This window comes from Actinia tenebrosa, unplaced genomic scaffold (genome assembly GCF_029948245.1).
Source record: "Actinia tenebrosa isolate PJP-AT-01 unplaced genomic scaffold, QUT_ActTen_1.0 PGA_scaffold2__45_contigs__length_23673736, whole genome shotgun sequence".
NCBI classification, from domain to species: domain Eukaryota; kingdom Metazoa; phylum Cnidaria; class Anthozoa; order Actiniaria; family Actiniidae; genus Actinia; species Actinia tenebrosa.
Window position 1 is genome coordinate 308,872 of NW_028292579.1, and position 22,598 is coordinate 331,469.

At 36.3% G+C, this 22,598-nt stretch overlaps 3 protein-coding genes across 4 annotated transcripts in view; all 3 read left to right on the top strand.

Moving 5' to 3' along the window:
• Positions 1 to 32: 32 nt before the first annotated feature.
• LOC116303914 (palmitoyltransferase ZDHHC3) lies at positions 33 to 9,551 on the top strand. The gene is made up of 9 exons (XM_089034594.1): positions 33 to 336; positions 3,586 to 3,710; positions 3,859 to 3,879; positions 4,352 to 4,375; positions 5,626 to 5,677; positions 6,457 to 6,538; positions 6,851 to 6,981; positions 7,495 to 7,541; positions 9,128 to 9,551. Exons 1-9 carry the CDS (start codon positions 103 to 105, stop codon positions 9,234 to 9,236), a joined length of 825 nt encoding a protein of 274 aa, XP_088890720.1. The 5' UTR covers positions 33 to 102; the 3' UTR covers positions 9,237 to 9,551.
• An 8,268-nt stretch (positions 9,552 to 17,819) lies between these two features.
• LOC116292574 (core alpha-(1,3)-fucosyltransferase-like) lies at positions 17,820 to 18,932 on the top strand. The gene has a single exon (XM_031699917.1). The coding sequence runs from the start codon at positions 17,820 to 17,822 to the stop codon at positions 18,930 to 18,932; it is 1,113 nt and encodes a 370-aa protein (XP_031555777.1).
• Positions 18,933 to 20,802: 1,870 nt separating this feature from the next.
• The window catches only part of LOC116292573 (5-oxoprolinase), a 49,638-nt gene continuing 47,842 nt past the window's right edge, over positions 20,803 to 22,598 (top strand). Inside the window, exons 1-2 of one of the 2 annotated variants that reach the window (XM_089034449.1) lie at positions 20,803 to 21,129; positions 21,901 to 22,092. In XM_089034449.1, coding sequence (XP_088890575.1) covers positions 20,956 to 21,129; positions 21,901 to 22,092 — 366 coding nt within the window. In that variant the 5' untranslated portion in view covers positions 20,803 to 20,955. The remainder of the gene's footprint in view (positions 21,130 to 21,900; positions 22,093 to 22,598) is intronic. The other variant, XM_089034450.1, reaches the window with a different exon arrangement.

Genomic DNA, 22,598 nt, shown 5'->3' on the forward strand with positions numbered 1-22,598 from the left:
AGACCTCCGCAGGCGCGCACACAGATCAGATGTTCTCGAATACACACTACAAGATGGCGGGGAGTTAGAATTTACTAAAATTAGGTTCAAAAAAACTTCAAAATGCGGCCGAAATCGGTTTGCTGTCAGTGCTCCTGGTTCGTATCAGACGGCGTAGGTATCGGATGTGCCATCTTTACCTACCTTCTCGTAGCATATGCCGAAATTGTGGTTGTTTTTGTGATGTTGCTGCCTGAAATTCCGTTAGCCGGTATGGGCCTCGTTCATGCTGTAGTATTCACCTATTTATCGATATTAGCTGTTGTAGCACACGTCAGGGCAATGCTTACAGACCCGGTAAGTTCTTTATTTACTCTTCTATCTATTTTCTCAGCTATCTTATCTTCAACTCTCAAAATAACGCTAATTTTCCTTTTTAAATCCGAATTGCTCTGACAAGAGATAATGTAAAAACTCTCGTATTCCTTAGAAAGTGAATTCAAAAAATTCATAAATGAATCAAATTTATTATCTTCTCTCCTAAATTGGTTTATGAAAACCTTGAGAAACCCCTATATCTCTAAAGCAAAGCTGTTAAATAGTGATTTTTTGAGTAAGAGAAATTGTTTGAATGATAAATTAAACAACAAAGAGGAAGTAGTTCCACCCCAATCTTTCTTATCGGTCATTAAGATAGAATCCTCATTTTTTACTTACAGATTAAAATCAAACATGTAATTCAAGATCATTGCCTATTTTGATGTTTTTTAATTTTATGTTAACTCTCTTCAGATAGTTGTAGCAGATGTTTCTCTTTAAGTTTTTCTGTTTTTGTTTTATTTTGCCTTTCATTGTTGTCTCATAAATCATGCTAAAATTTTTAAAATACATCTTTTAAAAATTGCTTTCCCTAAGGCTTTCAGAAGATGATGAATAACAGGGTCAGGAGGTCCAAATGTGTTATTTTCTCACAGAAATGGGAAAGAATGAAAAATAATGATTCTGCTCATAAATTGTGAAACTCATTTCTTTGGCTGTTTTTTTTCAGATGGAAATACTAAAACAGTTTAATGTGTGATGTTTTTATCTCTGCTTTGAAATGAAATGCTTTTTTTACTTATTTTTATTTCGTGTATGTAATGAAAAATGAATAAAATTGTACTTTTTTTTATTTCATTTTTTTTCAATTAAATTTAATTTTCACTCATTAAGAGTATTAGGTTATGCGTTTGTCATCATAGAAATGGGTTGTATTTGGTGTAATGAATGATAATTCAGATAAACAGTAAGAGAAATATACAATATGCCCACTGCACTCAAACCGAGTTATCGTCATCCTAGTTCAATGTGTAAACCAATTAATGGTTTTCACAGCGGCCATGTTGGAGGAACTTAACAAAAGAATTGTCAATGAATTCTTTTGTTATATCCTCCAACATGGCCGACGTGTCTTTTGTTATTTAATTCTCTTGGGAATGGTTGAAAGCCATCAATATGCTACAAGGAGAAACCAATCAGTTGGTCATTGTAGTCTTGCTGTGTTGAATTGTAAGGCTTTGTGTTAACCAAAGCTACATTGTTTTTTTATTTTACAAAGGAAACTTCAAACCCCTCAATAATTTCAAAGCACAATAGATAAATTAATTTGAAAAAATGAAACAATATTCTAAACATGCAAATGAGCAAGCCTCAAACTGTGTCATTTTCTCATTTCAATGTCAACTTTGCCTCTTTAATTTCAAATTATTTGTTAGCTTTTTAGTTTTAGTCTTGTTTCCTGAAGGTGATTATTCAAACAAAGACCTTTTTAGCCTGCACATAATGTTTCCCATTTCAGACCATGTGGCACCCCTATTAATTGCATTTATCATTCTCTAACGGTAAATACTCTATGTCAATATAAGTCATACTCAAACAAGAATCTTATTCACAAGGAAATAATCTGCGTCTGAATTAAATGAGTCAATTGAAATAATTTTTTAGGGCCTGCAATTGGTTTAAACATTATTTGTTCTGATAAAGATTAATGGATCATTTAATAACAAACTTTCATTAGAAGATTTTATTGATATTAGAAGATCCTGTTTGTAAAAGAAATTATGATTTGTAGGAAGAAAATATAGACTTCATATATTTATTATTAAGATTAGTTTGTAGATTTTACTTTTTAGGTTTTCATTTGATTTTAAGATCATGATAAGAGTAGAGTTTTGAGGGACATATCAAAACTTGTATGTGTAAGGGTTTGAGCCCAAGCAAGTCATTGAGCCAAACATATTGATTTAAACAAATTGATTGTTAATGCAACGTCTACATAAGCTTAATGAAAAAATCTATTTAGCTTTTGCTGTTATATTACAGCATTTGACAATCACAGCAGAGGAAGGCTCCAAACTGGGCTAAAGCCTAAGGATGGAATCAAAATTTTAGAGTTGATTTTTGAGGAGGGAGGAAAATCGGAGAACCTGGAGAAAAATCCTTGAGAGAACCAACAAACAACTTTACTCACATACAATACCAAGCCAGACAAGACTCTAACACAATTCACATTGGTGAGAGGCGGTGCATTACCCTTATACATCTGTTTATATATATGCACAAAAGGGTCAAAGTTTATGCAAATGGCAGTGTATATATGCACAATATACAATATATACAGTACGAGTGGCCCTGTTGTACCCGATATAGAAACTCGAGGCATAGCCGAGAGTTTGTATATTGGATACAACACAGACACGAATACTGTAGATTACTTATCAAACGTCTAGGTTAGTTCCTTTGTGTTTCGCTAAAATTTTCAAGATAAAAGTGAATCTGGCCAGGAAAATCCATCTTAAAGTTTATGCAAATGAACAGGATTCTGTATCTGATTTACAGAACTCTTCACGGTCGTGATTTCTGTTTTGTTTTCCTCATGAATCATTAATGAGTTTAATAAGTAATATATATATTATATCTACAATGTACATAAACTTTGACTCTTTTGTACATATATACAAGTATATCAAAAGTATATCAGAAATTATGGGATATGATCCCTGATATTTTTTCAAGTTGCTATCACTAGGGCTTTCTGGAAAAAATATCAGGGAGGATATCCCATAATTTTTGATATGATTTTGATATACACTTGTATATTATGGCATATTATGCAAATGGCAGTCCATATATATATATATATATATATATATCTGCAATGTACATAAACTTTGACCCTTTTGTGCTGCCTTTGTAATTACATCTGCAAATGGTTAGACCTTCATGTGGCTCAGATGATCACGTTAATGGCGGTCCCATCTCTAATTAACTAGAGACGTTAAAGAGGACCACGAGTTTATCAGTCGAATTACTGTCAAGTGTTATCCTCTATAAACAAAGTTAATTATTATTATTATTATATATACAAGCATATCAAAGGTATCCTTGATATTGTTTTCAAGTTGTCTATCACTAGGGTTTTTGACAAAATATCAGGGATGACACATCACAATCTTTGATATACTTGCATATATATAAAAAGAGTCAAAGTTTATGCAAACGGCAGTGTATATATGTATATATACTGTAAGCTCTTAAATAATCTGCATATTGTTTTATATATAATAGGGAACGATACCCCTAGGTAACTGTACTTCAGAAAATATCAAGAAGCTACGACTAGCTGAAGGGCAGACAATACTACGGTGTACTCGATGTGAATGTATTAAATTAGAGAGAGCTCATCACTGCAGGTAAGACTTGAGATTTTCAGCTTTATCAGTCTATCCATTAATCCCTTTGTCAATTTGTCATCTTAACAATGATATAAATCTTTTATGCTCCTTTCCAACTTCATGGTTGTTTTTTATTCACCATTGTTTATTTCTATTTCTGTTTCAGTACATGCCAGAGATGTATAAGGTAACAGTGGGCATTTGAAAACATTTCATTTTTTATTCGGTTGTTTCTTTGTGGCATGAAGAAGGAAGAAGGAGGAGTAGGAGAGGAGGAGGAGGGAAGGAGGAAGGAAGAAAGAAAGCAAGCACCGAAAGAAAAGGAAGAAGGATGAGGAGGAGGGCGAGGAGGGAGGAAGAGGTTGCTTAGCTGTCGTTATTGTTTATTAGTGGTTCTTGGTTTCGGGTATTTCGTTCGTTCGTCTTCTTTGCTTTTTTCTGTCTTTCTTTCTGTCTTTCTTTCTTTCTTTCTTTTTTCTTCCTTCCTTCCTTCTTCTTTCTTTCTTTCTTTCTTTCTTTCTTTCTTTCTTTCTTTCTTTCTTTCTTTCTTTCTTTAGCACCTCCAGACAGTGGAGGTTGATATTCAAGGCCATATTATACCCCCTTTTACTATAGCAGTATTATCAATGTAACACTATTTTTTGTTCTGCATTTCCTAGGAGAATGGATCATCATTGCCCATGGTAAATACCTTCATCATAAATAAATATTCATTCAATACATTCATATTTTATTATAATTTATCAATTAATTGTCGTATTTTATATCCTTTTTTTATTTCACCAGAGCACATACTATACATATGTACCACATATCCATAAAACATGTAAAGAAATAGACGACTTGCACTAACAGGTCACATGACCCTACCTCCCTTAAAACCAGCAGCTGTGTCAAAATGAACATCAGGAATGAAAAGAGCACCTCAATATTAGTAGGGTGGAGGAGTTTCAGCACATAACAAGCGAATTAGGAAAAATGGCATAAAATATAAAATCAAATAGGGACTTGTATGGGAAAATATGCTGGATGAAAAAACTTTATCATCCATCCCATTTTCCCATTCAAATCCTTATAAAATATTCCATTTCATATTTAATGCCATTTCTCCTACATATATAGTCAACATTATGAGCTGACACTTTACCTTCTTACTAATGTTGAGCTGCTCTTTTTATTTCTTAAGTTCATTTTCACATAACTGCTCGTTTTAAGGGAGGTAGGGTCACATGACCTGTTAGTGTAAGTCGTCTATTGCACACATTTGCACAAATTAGTAAGTCTAGTAAACTTCATCTGTGGAAAACCTATTAACACAAACATTGACTGTCTCACTGTGCGTCGATGTTTATTGGCATTGAATCCTTAGAATAGACCAGTTTCAAATTCCAAATTACCGCTGTGTTCCTTGATTACAGACTCATTTGCACAGGGTTAGCCTCGTATCAGTGTTTAAATATTCACAAATACCAACAGTAAAGTAAAGAATGCACAACTTCAACAATACAAACACTTTGAAACTCGACGGACCTTGACTGGAACACATGAATATTCTGCACAAACTCGAGGCTAACCTTGTGCAAATGAGTCTGTAATCAAGAAACAGCAGTAATTTGGAATTCAAAAGGGGTCTATTGCTGTTTTGATAAGGGAAAGATGATTAAATATATGGGTTAGCCATTCATTGATTTAGATCAGCTCAGAGGGAGGTTATTTCAGGTTATAATGAACCTTAAGGTGTTCATTTTTAAGAGATTATTATCCGTTTCAAAAGGAGTATAATATCCTCAATGGTATTGATCAGCATGACATTATCCTTAGGTTTGCAGGATAGTTGACTCCAGTGCTATTATCTCTCAAGTACAAAGTCCTTAATGATCAAATCACATGTAGATCTTACCCTGTCATTAATACATGCTGTTTTATTCTTTAGGATTAACAACTGTGTTGGAGAAGATAATCAAAAATTTTTTATACTATTCACAGTAAGTTTAGACTTTTCTTTCACTTTAATGTCTTTTTTTTCCCCCATCTTTTCATTTTTTTCTATTGCTTAAATCGTGTGATCGAACCTTGAACACTTCAACTTTTGTCCAAGTTATTATTTCTTGAATTTTCTACTGTTTCAAACCGTCTAAAATAAGCATTGTGTTCAAATACACCAAGTGATCAAAATAAATCTTATTTCCAATCGATTGGCTCAAGGAATGATTTACATTATACATTTTTTTTGTGTGTCAAAAAACTCAAAATTTTCACAGTTCCAAGTAGTTCCTTAAATTATATGCATCATATATATATAAAGGAAGTATTTTAGGCCTTTCTTTCTTATGTCTAACATTTATGGGGTAAGACTAACAGTACAATGACCCCTCAGTGTTCTGCAGTAGTATTGGAATGAATTTTCCAAGGGGTGGGGAGGGTCTAAAGAGGGTATATTGTGTAGTTCCAGAAAATATCCATACCTCCCCCATGGAGGGGGATTGGAATTTCCAAGGGGTGGGGAGGGTCTGAGGAGGGTATATTGTGTAGTTCCAGAAAATATCCATACCTCACCCATGGAGGGGAATTGGAATCTCCAAGGGGTGGGGAGGGTCTGAGGAGGGTATATTGTGTAGTACTAAAAAATATCCAAACCTTGCCCATGGGTGGAGAAGGTTTGAAGAGAGTGTGTTCAAGTAATTTCTTTCTAATATTTTCTGTCTAGTAGAAGTGAGAGTTTTGACTTTAGTATCAAATTGATGGCTGGTCTTCTTAATTGCAGTTATACATTTTTACAATTTCAATATATGCACTGATGCTGGCAGTAAGACAAGTGCTTTTGTGTTCAGATAAGGATTGGATAGGTAAGAGCCATACAAGTATGAGTTTAGCCAAGCCAGGGGGCCCTGCCCCACCCCCACCCCCCACCCCCCCCCCCCCCCCCCCCCCAACCCCCTAATGCTGTAGAAGCCTAAACACCTATAATAGTCACGTGATAAATAATAATATGATAGTGCATATGATGTCGTTGCGTCACTTCCGACAAACAAATAAAAGTTACATTTCCAAGTTAAAAATCTTGAAATTTCTATCAGTTAGTCGCTGGTTCTAGAGGAAAACTGTTTTACAGATTTTCGTATTTTTAACACCTTATTAAATGTTGTTTTTTGTTTTAGGTTGTACTGGAGTACCCATGCCATCTTCCATTCTTCTCATCATTTTCCTAATTTTTGAAGGACTCCTGTTTGGTATTTTTACACTCGTGATGTTTTGCTCTCAGGTGACTTCTGTGGCAAGAGACGAAACAGTAAGAAACGAACTTGTATCTATGAAGAAATAGAAAATGCGCGCATGTGCTGTGTGCGGTTATAAAGCACATGTTGGGTGACATAGAAATGTTAATAATACGATAAGTGTTAATAATACTTCTCAACTCTTCTGGAAAGCCCCAAGTGAATATAAATCGTGGGTGCATGTCTCTGTATTGTGATATAAAGCTAACACGCTGTGAGCTGTAGAGCACGAGAGAAGCAAGCTTAGAAACACGAAGTGTAGTCGAGTGTTTCTCTTGCTTCTCAAGTGCTCTAGAGCTCCCAGAGTTTCTATATCACATTACAGAGACATAAGCAGCCGTCTTATATTGCTTTTATAAAATATTTTTGAACGATTTTGTGCGATTTTGGGGACACGTGTAGACGCAACCCGTATCCGTAAAGAAAAATTTGCGGATACAAAAGTTTGCGGATACGTGTGGACGGGGACACAGTGGTTTTAATAATTAACTAATAGGAATCTAACTTTTTACCTATTTGTCTTTCAGGGCATAGAAAATCTAAAGAATGAAAAAAGAGCTAGAAAACAAACAGTGTAAGATTTTATGCGCCGTTTTATCCAAGGTTGCGTGCGCATCCAATCTTGACGGGCCACAAAACAATCTCGTACCCAGAGCCTGCTTTTCTTCTGACCTGCAGCGAAGAACGAGGGCTCTGACATAATCCATTTTTGGCGCATGCGCATTTTTCCGGAAGTGAAAATAATCAATGAAAATCACACTTCCAAACAGAGTTCTGTGTTTACTTCCGATCAAATTGAAAAATGAATCGATAAGATATCTTTTTATTTTTGGCAAGTCTTTGTGACGCATGCGCTCTTATACCGGAAGTCCAAGAAATCCTGGTTTAAAAAGTGGATTATGGCAGAGCCTTCGTTATTCGCCGCAGGCCAGAAGAAACGCATGTTCTCGGTACGAGATTGGCCACAAAACTGAAAACCGCAAATTCAGTAAAATTGGGAAGCTAGTTTTATACCTAAAGAGAAGAATAATCGATTTAATGAATTGTTATCGAAAAATCTCATAGAAATGTATGATAATTCTCATTATAAAGCTCCTGTTCTGGCATCGTGGCTCGTCAAGTTTCTTAAATTTAGATGCGCACGCAACCTTGAGAAAACGTTCTATATACTATTCATTAAGCTTAACCAATAGAAGGATATGTTATACAGCAGGCCCGTAGTAGGCTGCCTTAGAAACGGGGGGCTCGTTTTTTTCATTTTGGAGACGTCATTTATTTTCCTGCCAAAATATGCTGCTGCTCCACAGAACCCCCTCCCCCAACCGCCCCTCCTCCCTCCCAGCCTATGGGCCTGTACAACTATTTTTAAAAAAATATTGGTGAAGGTTTTGTTGCATGTTGCATACCAAGACCGAAATGCACTACAGGCGACGTGAATGCAATTAGCATTTCAAGCTTGATATTCAACATCCAACAAACCTTCACTTTCCCGTTTTGAAATAGCAGTACACCTGTCAAGTGTTGTTTTGGGGATTGGTTATATAATGGTTTAATTAATGTGTCTTCAACAAATAACAATTTATTTCCGAGCCTTCGGGCATTAGCGCCTATCTTCAGGGACTACAATAATTCATAACGAGGGAGCACGTTAAAATTTTGTTTGTGTGGTTTATCTTCGATTTTAGCGCACGTAATCTAAGATATAGCGGGCGTTCATTGTAGTGCTTGTTTACGTCGCGCGCTACACTTTATGGCACATGATGGATTGCTACACTCTATCCACATGATGGATTGCGTGCGCTAGATAGATCAACCAAGAACGATAACTTTCTTTACACAAACAAAATTTTAATGTGCTCCCTTGGCCATAACGGATTTTATGTTTAAAATTACATAAGTACACGCAAACCAAGTTGTGTTACACTGCTCGCGCTCTAATAGCAGTAAATAGTTCGATGGTGAAATTCTACCACTATCTCTATTGTTAATGAATATTTGTTGCTCGAGATATGCCAAGACTCAAGTCGGAGATCTGAAATCCGGAACCGAATAACACGCTGTGTAATATATTCAATGCCGAACACCGTAGTTCCCTTTTAGATTGAAATAGGTGTATCATAACTATGTCAATGAACAAGCTGTGTCTTTTGTATCTTACAGGTACGAAAACCTCCAAGAGGTATTTGGAGGAAACTTTTCCATTTCTTGGTTTTCGCCATTTGCAGGTCTTACGAACAAAAGGACAAGTTACTCATTCTATGAAGTTTAAACATGGTTGTCAGGAGATTAAAATAATATGGTGTTCATTCATGGCTATCGAGGCCACAACATACAATACACTGTGCATTTGGTTGCGCATGTGGTGGGAATAAGGGACGGACCATTAGATTTTTGAGGGGGAGGGGTGGGCAAAAGCCAAAAAAAAAATAAGCACAGCTCTGAAGAGTGGGAAAAAAAATCGTGCATAAGAAAAGTGCCAGAAAAAATTCCAAATTATGTCCAAAAAAATTCCTGCGCAGCCATGAGGCGTAAAAACATTCTTGCACAAAATAAATTGCCCAACCCTCTCCCTCCCCCCCCCCCCCCCCCTCAAGAATCTAATGGTCCGTCCATAATAGAAACCTGTTGAGTATTTATTATGTTTAAAACCTTTGAAAGGTACAAAATATGAACCAATTGGAAAGGCTTTTAGATTCTTAGGTCTTTCATTGAATACACCAGTTTCGCATTCGATGCATACCGCTGTTTTTGAAGACCACAGACTCATCTGCACAGGCCAAAGGCTTGATTACACGTAGCAATTTTCTCTACAACTTGTCTCGCAACGGCGTTGAGACACAAGTTGCATGGAGCATTGCAGCGTGTAACGTACAGCGCAATTTGAGAAATGTTGCGAGACAAGTTGCAGCAACCGTTGTAAAAAGTAGAAGTCGTTTTTACTTTTGGCAACGATTGCATCTCCGTTGCACCGTGTAGACACTCTTGCAACTTGTGTCGCAACGCTCTTGCGAGACAAGTTGCAGAGAAAACTGCTCCGTGTAATCGCGCTTTTAGCCTCGTATATATAAGTCAGCTATTCACAGATACCATTAAAAGTCCGTGGGATTTCAAAACATTGGTTCAAGCTGCACATTCTTTACATTAGAGTTTACTTTTGAAGATGATTTGCGCTTAAGTAAGGCTGTGCAGATGAATCTTGAGTTATTAAACACAGCGGTGTCTACCGAATGAGAAATGAGGCAATTACAGCCTCATTTGATTGATGTAAGTGAGCGCCGAACACTCGAGAAGCGAAAGTAAACCCCAAAGATGATATCTTAAATTTACTACTATACCATCGGACACGTGGACCAATATTTCTGAGGACTTTTTCTGTAAAATATACTTCTTCAGTCTTCTTTGTACATACATTGACACAACTCTAAACCTCTGTTTCATGCAAAACAATAAATGGATAACTTAGTTTCCTGAAGGCAGATATTTTGTTAACATGATTGTTTTCCGGCATTTCACAAATTCCATATTACAGTTATTTAACGTAGCTTTAAAAAAAAATTCGTATAGATCTTATGCAAAAAACTAGGGCCCTAATTTGTAAAGAATAAGTAGATATGATAGTGCTGCGGATTCGAGTATAACGAGTCAACTGACTAGAATTTCTACCAAACTTTATTATTCTTGCCCAAAAGGCAGAAACGGAGTACACATGGGTCATTGTGTTCCTACGACAATGTATTTGGTGATACACGTGTTCGTGCAATACATGAAGTACCATCCCACTAAAGCTGAATTTAAGATATATGGAGCGTGGCCTATATAATATTGGGGAATTGTTTTGTAAACAACTCAAATAACAAAAGGAAATTCGTGAATGTGCAAATATAGTAAGACAAATATCTGTGGAATTATAAGCAGTTAAAATGTGACTCAAAAAACATGAAAACAAGGTTTTGGTCCTAATACTGATACCCTTTCAAAATTACCTTAGTACTGTAACTTTTCAAACATTTGTGAATAAAATTAAAGGTATAAGCATCGTGTTTCAAATTCTAGCTACAGGGGCCGCGGAGCAACCTAAAAGGGGGGGGGGGAGGGTGAGATTGAAAAATATATGACACTAGTATGGGAAAAGGGAAAATGTGGGGGGACTGTAGTCCCCCTTTCCCACCCCCTCCGAGGCCCCTGAGCTATTGTGACTTGCAGTAAATAATGTCGTGGGAATCAAGAGTACTGCATTCCCCTCGCTTGTGAAGTCTCGGGTTGGATTTCCAGACGGCATCACGTGTGAGTACTAGAGTTTGTTAGATACCTCCCTTGATTCAAAAGAGTCTTTATCTGGTTTTACTTCCTGCGCATAAGGTAACACGCTAACTGAAGTGTACCCAACCGAAGTGTCGGTTAACTACTAATTTTGAGTTTTATTTCTTTATTATTTATTTCATTTATTTTATTTATTTATTTATTTTTTTGGCAAATTGTCATTTCTAAAAGTACTAACCTCATTCACAACCTCTGATTTCTTTTTAAAAATCGTTCAAAATGCTATCTGAAGTACTAAGGTCATAAGAAAATGCCACCTTTAAAATTCCAGCCTTAAAATAGGTTAGAACCCTTAATTTCGAAAAGTAATTTTCAAATGTTATGATTAAAAAATTATTTATCTATCTCAGTCAGTTTTACAGGAGTTGCAGCAGTTTTAAAAGTGTTAAAAGTAATAAAACGTGTGTTTTGCGATTTGGTTCTCGATTTGGTTCAAAAATAGGTCGGAAAATTAGGCTTTCGTTTCTAAAGCTGGTTACCTATGAATTGAAGAAGATTACGATTTTCGAAGAGAAAAATACCTATCTATCTGAAGTGAGGTCTTGAAACGTTTTGCAGGCTTCAACGTCACTCACAGAGATAATTTATTCATCTTACATGAGTTTTAAACCAACTTGGTGGGCTTCAAGTCAAAAGGGCCAAAACGTGTGTTTTCTTTCTCAAAAAAGTTCAAAAGCGCCACAGAAAATTAGAATTTTGTTTTGTTAAACTAATTCCCTATGAATTGGGGAAGTAAATTACAATTTTCTAAGAGAAAAAAATCTATTTATCTGAAGTGAGGTCTTGAGACATTTTGCTGGCTTCAACGTCACTCACAGAGACAATTTATTCATTTTACATGAACTTTGTTCCGACTTTGTCAGTTTAAAGTCAAAAGCGTCAAAACGTGTGTTTTCTTTTTCAAAAAAGTTCAAAAACGCCACAGAAAATTAGAATTTTATTTTGTTAAACTAGTTGCCTATGAATTGTAGAAGAAGGTTCCGATTTTCTAAGAGAAAAAAATCTATTTATCTGAAGTGAGGTCTTGAGACATTTTGCTGGCTTCAACGTCACTCACAGAGATAATTTATTCATCTTACATGAGTTTTGAATCGACTTGGTGGACTTCAAGTCAAAAGGGCCAAAACGTGTGTTTTCTTTCTCGAAATAATTCGAACACGCCACAGAAAATTAGAATTTGGTTTTCTAAACCTAGTTGCCTATGAATTGGAGAAGAAGATTACGATTTTCTAAGAGAAAAAATCTATTTATCTCAGAGAGCTCTTGAAACATTTTGCTGGCTTCAATGTCACTCACAGAGATAATTTATTCATCTTACATGAACTTTGTTCCGACTTTGTCAGTTTGAAGTCAAAAGTGCCAAAACGTGTGTTTTCTTTTTCAAAAAAATTCAAAAACGCCACAGAAAATTAGAATTTGGTTTTGTTAAACTAGTTGTCTATCAATTGGAGAAGAAGATTCCGATTTTTTAAGAGAAAAAAATCTATTTATCTGAAGTGAGGTCTTGAGACATTTTGCTGGCTTCAACATCACTCACAGAGATAATTTATTCATCTTACATGATTTTTGATCCGACTTGGTGGGCTTCAAGTCAAAAGGGCCAAAACGTGTGTTTTCTTTCTCAAAATAATTCGAAAACGCCACAGAAAATTAGAATTTAGTTTTCTAAAACTAGTTGCCTATGAATTGTACAAGAAGATTCCGATTTTCTAAGAGAAAAAAATCTATTTATCTGAAGTGAGGTCTTGAGACATTTTGCTGGCTTCAACGTCATTCACAGAGATAATTTATTCATTTTACATGAACTTTGTTCCGACTTTGTCAGTTTGAAGTCAAAAGCGTCAAAACGCGTGTTTTCTTTTTCAAAAAAGTTCAAAAACGCCACAGAAAATTAGAATTTTATTTTGTTAAACTAATTCCCTATGAATTGGGGAAGTAAATTACAATTTTCTAAGAGAAAAAAATCTATTTATCTGAAGTGAGGTATTGAGACATTGTGCTGGCTTCAACGTCACTCACAGAGATAATTTATTCATCTTACATGAGTTTTGAACCAAGTTGGTGGACTTCAAGTCAAAAGGGCCAAAACGTGTGTTTTCTTTCTCAAAATAATTCGAAAACGCCACAGAAAATTAGAATTTAGTTTTCTAAAACTAGTTGCCTATGAATTGGAGAAGTAGATTCCGATTTTCTAAGAGAAAAAAAAATATTTATCTGAAGTGAGGTCTTGAGACATTTTGCTAGATTCAACGTCACTCACAGAGATAATTTATTCATTTTACATGAGTTTTAAACCAACTTGGTGGGCTTCAAATCAAAAGGGCCAAAACGTGTGTTTTCTTTCTCAAAATAATTCGAAAACGCCACAGAAAATTAGAATTTAGTTTTCTAAAACTAGTTGCCTATGAATTGTAGAAGAAGGTTCCGATTTTCTAAGAGAAAAAAATCTATTTATCTCTTGAACTTTTGAAATATTTTACTGGCTTCAACATCACTCACAGAGATAATTTATTCATCTTAAATGAGTTTTGAACCAACTTGGTGGGCTTCAAGTCAAAAGGGCCAAAACGTGTGTTTTCTTTCTCAAAAATGTTCAAAAACGCCACAGAAAATTAGAATTTCGTTTTGTTAAACTAATTCCCTATGAATTGGGGAAGTAAATTACAATTTTTTAAGAGAAAAAAATCTATTTATCTGAAGAGAGGTCTTGAGACATTGTGCTGGCTTCAACGTCACTCACAGAGATAATTTATTCATTTTACATGAACTTTGTTCCGACTTTGTCAGTTTGAAGTCAAAAGCGTCAAAACGTGTGTTTTCTTTTTCAAAAAAGTTCAAAAACGCCACAGAAAATTAGAATTTTATTTTGTTAAACTAATTCCCTATGAATTGGGGAAGTAAATTACAATTTTTTAAGAGAAAAAGATCTATTTATCTGAAGTGAGGTCTTGAGACATTTTGCTGGCTTCAACGTCACTCACAGAGATAATTTATTCATTTTACATGAACTTTGTTCCGACTTTGTCAGTTTGAAGTCAAAAGCGTCAAAACGTGTGTTTTCTTTTTCAAAAAAGTTCAAAAACGCCACAGAAAATTAGAATTTTATTTTGTTAAACTAATTCCCTATAAAATGGAGAAAAAGAATCCGATTTTTTCAGAGAAAAAGATCTATTTATCTGAAGTGAGGTCTTGAGACATTTTGCTGGCTTCAACGTCACTCACAGAGATAATTTATTCATCTTACATGAGTTTTGAACCAAGTTGGTGGTCTTCAAGTCAAAAGGGCCAAAACGTGTGTTTTCTTTCTCAAAATAATTCGAAAACGCAACAGAAAATTAGAATTTGGTTTTCTAAAACTAGCTGCCTATGAATTGGAGAAGTAGATTCCGATTTTCTAAGAGAAAAAAATCTATTTATCTGAGTGAGATCTTGAGACATTTTGCTAGCTTCAACGTCACTCACAGAGATAATTTATTCATCTTACTTGAGTTTTGAACCAACTTGTGTGCTTCAAGTCAAAAGTGCCAAAACGTGTGTTTTCTTTCTCAAAATAATTCGAAAACGCCACAGAAAATTAGTTTTTTAAATCGTTTTCTAAATCTAGCTGCCTATGAATTGGAGAGGTAAAAAACTTAAGAGAAAAAAATCTATTTATCTGAAGTGAGCTCTTGAAACATTTTACTGGCTTCAACGTCACTCACAGATATAATTTATTCAGCCAACATCAATTTTGATCCGACTTAGCTGTTATTAGTGGGCATAGTCTAAAACATGGACTGGACTTGACGAGAGAAAACATGGAACGGACGTGGAAAACATGGACTGAGGTAGAAAATATGGACTCGGGTCAGATGCATCTGGATACCTTTTTGATCTGTATGTCTCATTGACGATCATCATAACGTAAAAAATTGTTTATCTTTTTAGATACAATTTCAAAATTTCATTCGCAAACTATTCGTGCCAGTTTTTATTCTTTTAAGGGGTCGTCGACATTTATTATCTTTAAAGCGACTGTAACGTGCCGCTTACATACTTTCTAACATAAAAGGTCTTGACATTTGCAATGATATCGACACATGAAATTTGATGTCTCAAAACCGTTTGAATAACATATTCATAATCAAAGTAATAGGTCTGTTGTTGTATGTCTGTTAATCTATTACCTATGTCTGAAGTGATCTCTCGAAACATTTCAGTGGCTTCAACGTCACTCACAGAGATAATTTATTCATCCTACTTCATCCCATCTCATCTCACATGAATTTTATAACCAACCTCGTCCCCAGGGCCCTCACACGCTGAGGAGAGATAAGACCTTGGCGTTGGCTGGTCACGTGACGGAACGACACCCTGAAAATTCGGGTGAAGAAATGTCTGGAAGTATGCAGGCTCATGCAAACAGCGTGAGAGGGCTTGGGGACCAGGTTGAGCTTCAACGTACGTCGATCACTTTGTAACGACTTCAGTTTTGTAAAATTAGCTGGCTTTGAACTGGAGAAGTAAATTACGATTTTCTAAGCGAATTCTTTTTTCCCGAAGTGAGTTCTTGAAACAGTTTATTGGCTTCAACGTCACGCATATAGATAACTTATTTATATTAATTAGTTTTCTAAAAAGAGAAAGCCAGATCGAACCCTGAAACAACCTCTGGGCTGATATAAGCCGTGGCGAGTTAGGGCACGGCTGATTAGAGATATAACTCTAAACCACTTCACTAACTCATTGAGCGTGCTTTAAATCAAGGGGGAGACCTTGTTAGGGACTGTGCAATAATTATCAGGAGAGGGGCTGAAAAATGAGATATGTCAAGCAAAAGATTAAGCAGTACCCCCCCTTAAAAACAAAAGTTTTAGTTATTCCCCCCCCCCCTGTTATGTTAAAAATAACGTTGAAACCCCCTCCCCCCTACAATGATTACCATTATCCTTCAATTAGAAATGTCTTTATGTGAATACCTTTACATGTTGCCATGCTATTGCAAGCCTGTGCTTACTTGTTCGATGTCCTCGTCTGCAACAAATAGTACTTCATAAGAATAATGTTCAACAAAACCGTCCATTTCAGAATACCTCTTGGTAATTATTGCACAGTCCCTTATTACACTCAAAAGTACCAGCTAACTAAACTGAAGATTTATATCCAATCAAAAAATTGGAGTTGATTGGAATCGCAATTAAGAAAAATAAATAGCGGAACTAATTTTCCGATTGAACTTGACTTTGGGTTTGAAAATAATAGTTCAGCTGTGTCGTGAAATGAAAATAATTCGTAATGTCAAGAGACAATTAATGAATTATAACTCATGACTCACTGATAACTCCATACGATTGAGTCACACTCGTTAAAAGAAAGAAATATAAAAAGTGCGCGCGTGCTGTGTGCAGTTATAAAGCACGCGGGGGTTAGCAGAACACGAGAGAAGTGTTAGAAGAAGCACACTTCTCGCGTGTTCTGCCAATCCTCAAGTATTTTATAACTCCACACCGCACAGCAAGAAAGTTTTTTATTTCTTTTATAAAATACAAATTACAATAACCGTTATTTTAGATAAGAATGACGTAGCTGAAAGTGTGCGCGCGTGGTGTGTGCTCTCATAAAGCACGCGCTTCCAACCAATCAGAACGCGAGATTACTTATCAATTAGACAACAGAAAGTCGCGCGCCCATGGCGTTATAGACGCACGAGAGAAAATATAAAGAACGATTGAACAAGCGTTAAGAGTGTCACGAGGCATAGCTAGATTCAAGAAAAGATGAACCGTGCAGCCCATGGGGAAATAGTTCATAGGTTTTTGGCCAATCAGAGCGCGCGTAATAATCTAGCTATATTATAATAACAGTTAATTCGTAATTTCTCTTAGAAGAATTTAGCTTCATTATGTGGATTTCAAACGGTAGTCGTGATAAAGGTAGTTTTAGGTGATTTCAGAAAGCATACGAAAGCATACGAGGACATACGATGTAAAAAGACATACGGTAGCAAAACAGCAATGAAATAGAAATAAAATACAAAGCATAGAAATAAAGAAATACCATTGGTAACCCAAACCTAAAACAAATGCAACCACACTACTTGCCCATATTTTTTTTCTGAATTCAAGCCTGTCGTAAAGCCCTTAGCAGATAGCACCCGTGGGACCACTTCGAATAGAGTGAATGCAATTAAACAACCCGTGACAAAAAAAAACAACAAACAAGTCAAAGTAATCAAATATACGACAAGAGAAAACAATGGAATTAAGGCCTACTAATGTATATTACTAAACTCTTTTTCACGCCGTCAGTTTATAGTGACTTTACTCTATACTTGACAAGAGTTCAATAGTAATATTTTTGATATTTGGTAGCTATTCCTCACTTTTGTCCAGAAAAGACGTAATCAGCAACACTTTATTCAATTCACATTCGAATCATGATGAAAAAAGGCATAAAACAAACTCTCGTTTTTTCCCTTGCTATACTGATGTTGATACTAGTCGGGATTTACAACTACGATACGTTTTCTTTTAGAAATGGAACGTTCCAAATTATGGTTTTTGACCCTCTCTTCAACGTGCCTCGTTCCACTGTGAAAACAACAGCGACAACAAGTCCTTCTAGACCAAAGGAAGTTAAAACTATTTTATTCTACACGTCCTTCTTCGGTCAACTCCCATGGCCTCACACTATTGGAAGAGAGAAAAACCTAACTGACTTCAGTAACAGACCATGTAAAATTGCTGCTTGTAACTTCTCTATTTCAAAAGATGATATCTCGAGAAGTAGTGTCGTGGTTTTCCATGGTTATTTCACACCATCTCCCATGGAAATGAAAGCGCTTGTTTTGAAGAAACCCAGAGGACAGATGTGGGCATGGTTCAATGAAGAAAGTCCTGCATCAACAAGCTATCCACTGAATAAGTTAAAAAACATGTTTGAACTAACCATCACACATCTCCACGAGTCAGACATTCACACACTCTATGGGGACTACTTCAGCTTGAACCACAAATCCAAGATTGAGGCCCAAAAGCTTTATTCCAATAGAAACTTTACGGAAGGTAAAGATCGACTAGTGCTTTGGCTCGCTAGCAACTGCCGTAAAGCTGCATCTCTTCGACTTAACATTGTAAAGGAAATTGCTAAGTATATCCAAGTGGACGTATATGGAGGTTGCCAAAAATATTTCAAGCAAACAGGGAGATGTTGGCGTCGAACTCGCGACTGCCAGAGGCTGAACGAAAGGTATAAATTCTATCTTTCTTTTGAGAATTCCAATTGCAAGGGATATTTGACCGAAAAATATTGGGAAAATGCTTTGGATAGAAATGTGGTTCCCGTTGTCATCGCTGGAAGCTACAACAAAGACGTTTTGATTCCTGGCTCGTACATTGATATTCTTGACTTTCCTAACGCCGAAGCTCTGGCAAAATACCTTCATTACCTGGATAAGAATGAAACTGCATACAACAGCTACTTTGAGTGGAAAACGAAATATGGATACACGAGAGAAACAAACTGGATTTGTGATTTGTGCGAGTATTTGCACACAAACAAAGCGAAAGATACTACCTGGGACTTAGGTATATTGTGGGGCGAAAAGGAGAATTGTCATGCTGATGATTATCGCATAAATATCTGGATTAATCGCACGCGTCCTTAGTTTCGTTCCAGACGAGAATTCACTAGCACTAGTTTTGAATCCACTAGTTTTGTTATGTAAATCTTTTTGTAATGATATACTTTTACCACTATAATACTGCTAATACTAAGGTGTTGCTTTAGCATTTGATAGGATCGACTGAACCTGAAAATTACTCCAAAAGTACTCTCTTGAAATGATTTAGAAATAGATATCGTTAAAAGCACGATTATTACTGATAGTTTTCTTTGACCGTTGAACCGGTTTGATATGTGAATCTTTTTGTAATGATATACTTTTACCACTAATACAACTATACTAAGGTGTTGCTCTAGCATTTGATGAAGACATGTTCGACTAATTTGAGAAAATAAAAGTAGCCAGTTGTAGGATATGTACTGGTATGACATACACTCAAGTAAAGTACGATTGATTTTTCAATTTCGAAAATATTAATATATCAAGGGTTATGCTATTATATGTTATGCTAAATATATTTTAGCTGTTTGAATAAAAGGTATATCTCACTCGCAATGCATTCTGGGATATTAGTGGATCTTTCTGATCTGGTTTCGTTCCGACGGGAAGAAAACCAAACCGAGGAGCTCTGGGGACGAGAATGCACGAATCATTTCGACGCGTGACTAACTGGATGCCAAACTCGAGCCCTTATTTCTTACTGCGCATGCTCGACGAAATAATTGGGTATCGTCGAGCATGCGCAGTAAGAAATAAGGGCTCTGGTTACGAGATTGCTTCGACGCATGCCACGATGCATTCGTTTAGCTAAGGGTGGACCCAGATAGATATAAACTGAGTGGGGTTGCGCGACATGTTTTTGTAGGTAAAATGCTTGCTCAATACTTTTATGGGGATTTACTCAACCCCTCCGCCCTCACCCCCCCTCTCCCCACAATGATCTATTAGTCCCATTAAATATATCAAGAAAACGAGTTTTTAATTCCTTTAAACTCTTATATAGCTCTGTAACAAAGTCAGTGACCCCCATTTTTATTTCCTTTCTTGAAAATACTTTATAACAACTAAGTTCACATTGAAGTCCACGCTTCAAAAACGTCAAAGTCAAGCCGGATCCAAGAAAGACATAAGCAATTGCCCTATTTCACTATGACGTCACATGAAAACAATCTATTGTTTGAACACAAAGGATCATGGTCGTCGGAGGGGGTCAAATCAACGCAACTGATTCACCGAAAATTGTTCTAAAATCCGTATCAATCCACGAAGACAAGTAGAATAGCCAGCAAACGCTCAGAATATTTTTTAGTACTTATTAACACATATTATATCTGAAAACCTGGCCATTTTAGATTAAACTGTTTCGCTAGGAGCAAATTGTGTTGAATTTTCTATTGGATTTGGCGATTCTATCCCCCACATAAACAAGCAGTGACGTCATAGTGAAATAGGGCAATTGTCGAACGAGTTATGGTATGGTGGCATACTAAGAAAGTTTGTTTCAAACCTCTCGGCTTACGAGACAGTCCCGTTCAGACACCAGGGCCCGGTTAAGAGCGGATAGCGCTATCCCGAGGATAAATCCTTATCCGATGGATACATTACTTACTTTTTTATTTTAGCAAAAGGTGCGACTTCTACATTTTGTAACTCCCCTTATCTAACTTCCTAGATACGCCCCTTGGCCACCGTAGTGTTAGTGCATACATAGTGAACCTCAAAAAAGCTAAGCGCACCGTTCGGGGAGTGATCAGTTGTAAAATTAGTTTTTTTGGCATCCAGGGGTCATCTGAAGATCACATGCCACGAGGTAGCGTGATCTCATCACGCGACACATATGCATACCTGCTGAACCTCACACTTAACAAGGGAGGTTTCTAAAAAAAACTAAGGTTTCTTTATTATTATTTGCGCTCTGTTCGCTAGTTATTTGGTAAAAACTTTAAGATTTGCCACCAAAAAAAATCCAAGGTTTTAGAGCCTGCAGTATAAAGGCAGCGGTTATTTGTACAAATTATTCCAAAATTCGTGGGAGCCCACCAACACGTTATTAACCTTGTAAAAAATGACCTCAGAATTCTTCAAAAAAACCTTCCGTTTTGCTATCGATAGAGGAGGCACATTCACTGACGTCTATGCAGAGTGTCCCCATGGAAAAGTTAGGATTCTGAAGCTGCTGTCCGAGGACCCAGCTTACGAAGATGCGCCACGGGAAGGGATACGAAGAATCCTGCAAGAGGTTGGTGCATTTTGAAGCTTATTTAAGCGTCCTTGTAAAATAATATTTATCTGTTCATATCCTCTATACGTATATTCTACCTAAAATAACTAAAATTGTTTCATACTTTTGTGTTATTTGCAAACTCAACGTAAAAAGTGTACAAAATACACTCGTATATCGAGGGACCACAGAAAGCCCAATCTTAATATTTGCGTTTTGCTAAAAGTAGCAAGCATTAAAGCCCCTTAGAGCAGAGTTTTGAATGGGAAATGTTTTATATTTACGATTTAATGATTTTAGTATCAAATGGGAGTTGATTCTTTCATGTGTAAATATTTAAACATGTTTGTCATAAAAGAACAATTCTCCAGGGTGTCACGTGGTCTAAAATGGGCAATTTGCATATGAAGCTTAAAAGGTCTAGAGACCCCTTGCATGTGACGTCAAAGCAGCTCAATTTGGAGGATAAAACAAAAGAATTTCAATCTCTTGAGAATTGGAAACCTATTGTTATGTCCTCCAAATAGACCCCTTGCATGTGACGTCAAAGCAGCTCAATTTGGAGGACAAAACAAAAGAATTTCAATATTTCAAGAGAATTGGAAACCTATTGTTATGTCCTCCAAATAGACCCCTTGCATGTGACATCAAAGCAGCTCAATTTGGAGGGCAAAACAAAAGAATTTCAATAATTCAAGGGAATTGGAAACCTATTGTTTTATCCTCCACATTAAGTTACAATGGGAAAAAAAATACTTATATATATATATTTTTTTTTCAATATAAAAGGAAACAGGTATCAAGTTTCCAGCAGACAAGCCAATTGATCCTTCATACATCGAGTGGATACGAATGGGTACAACTGTAGCAACTAATGCCCTACTGGAGCGAAAGGGTGAAAGAATGGCACTTGCTGTCACCAAAGGCTTTAGGGACTTGCTACATATCGGCAATCAAACAAGACCTAAAATATTTGATCTGGTAAGAAAATAACATTTGGGAGGGGAGGTACGTTTTTATCATGTAATTCCAAAAAATATCCATACACAATCCACAAAGGAAATTGGAAATTCTGGAGGAGAGGGGGGTCAGAGAAAGAACAAAATTACAGTCTGTGTTTGTATGGAAGATAATTGGAAGATCCTGAGGGTGGAGGAGTCCTTTTACACATTCCCTCCATGGTGGGTATAGATATTTTCTGGAACTACACCATGGGGGGGGTGGGGGTGGGGGGGAGGGTTGTGGTATTGGCAGCAAACTTTCTAAAAATGGTTGTATTTTTGAAGTTGTGCATTCTTTACTTTACCGCTGGTATTTGTGAATATTTAGACACTGAAATGAGGCTAACCCAGTATGAATGAGTCTTTGATCAAAGAACACAGCAGTATGTGACTAATTCTGAAGCAGTTTTTTCCTGAAATCCAGCTTCCTGCACCATTTTATTGCAAGGGATGACCAAATTTAACAAATAAAAGGCGTTTGAATTT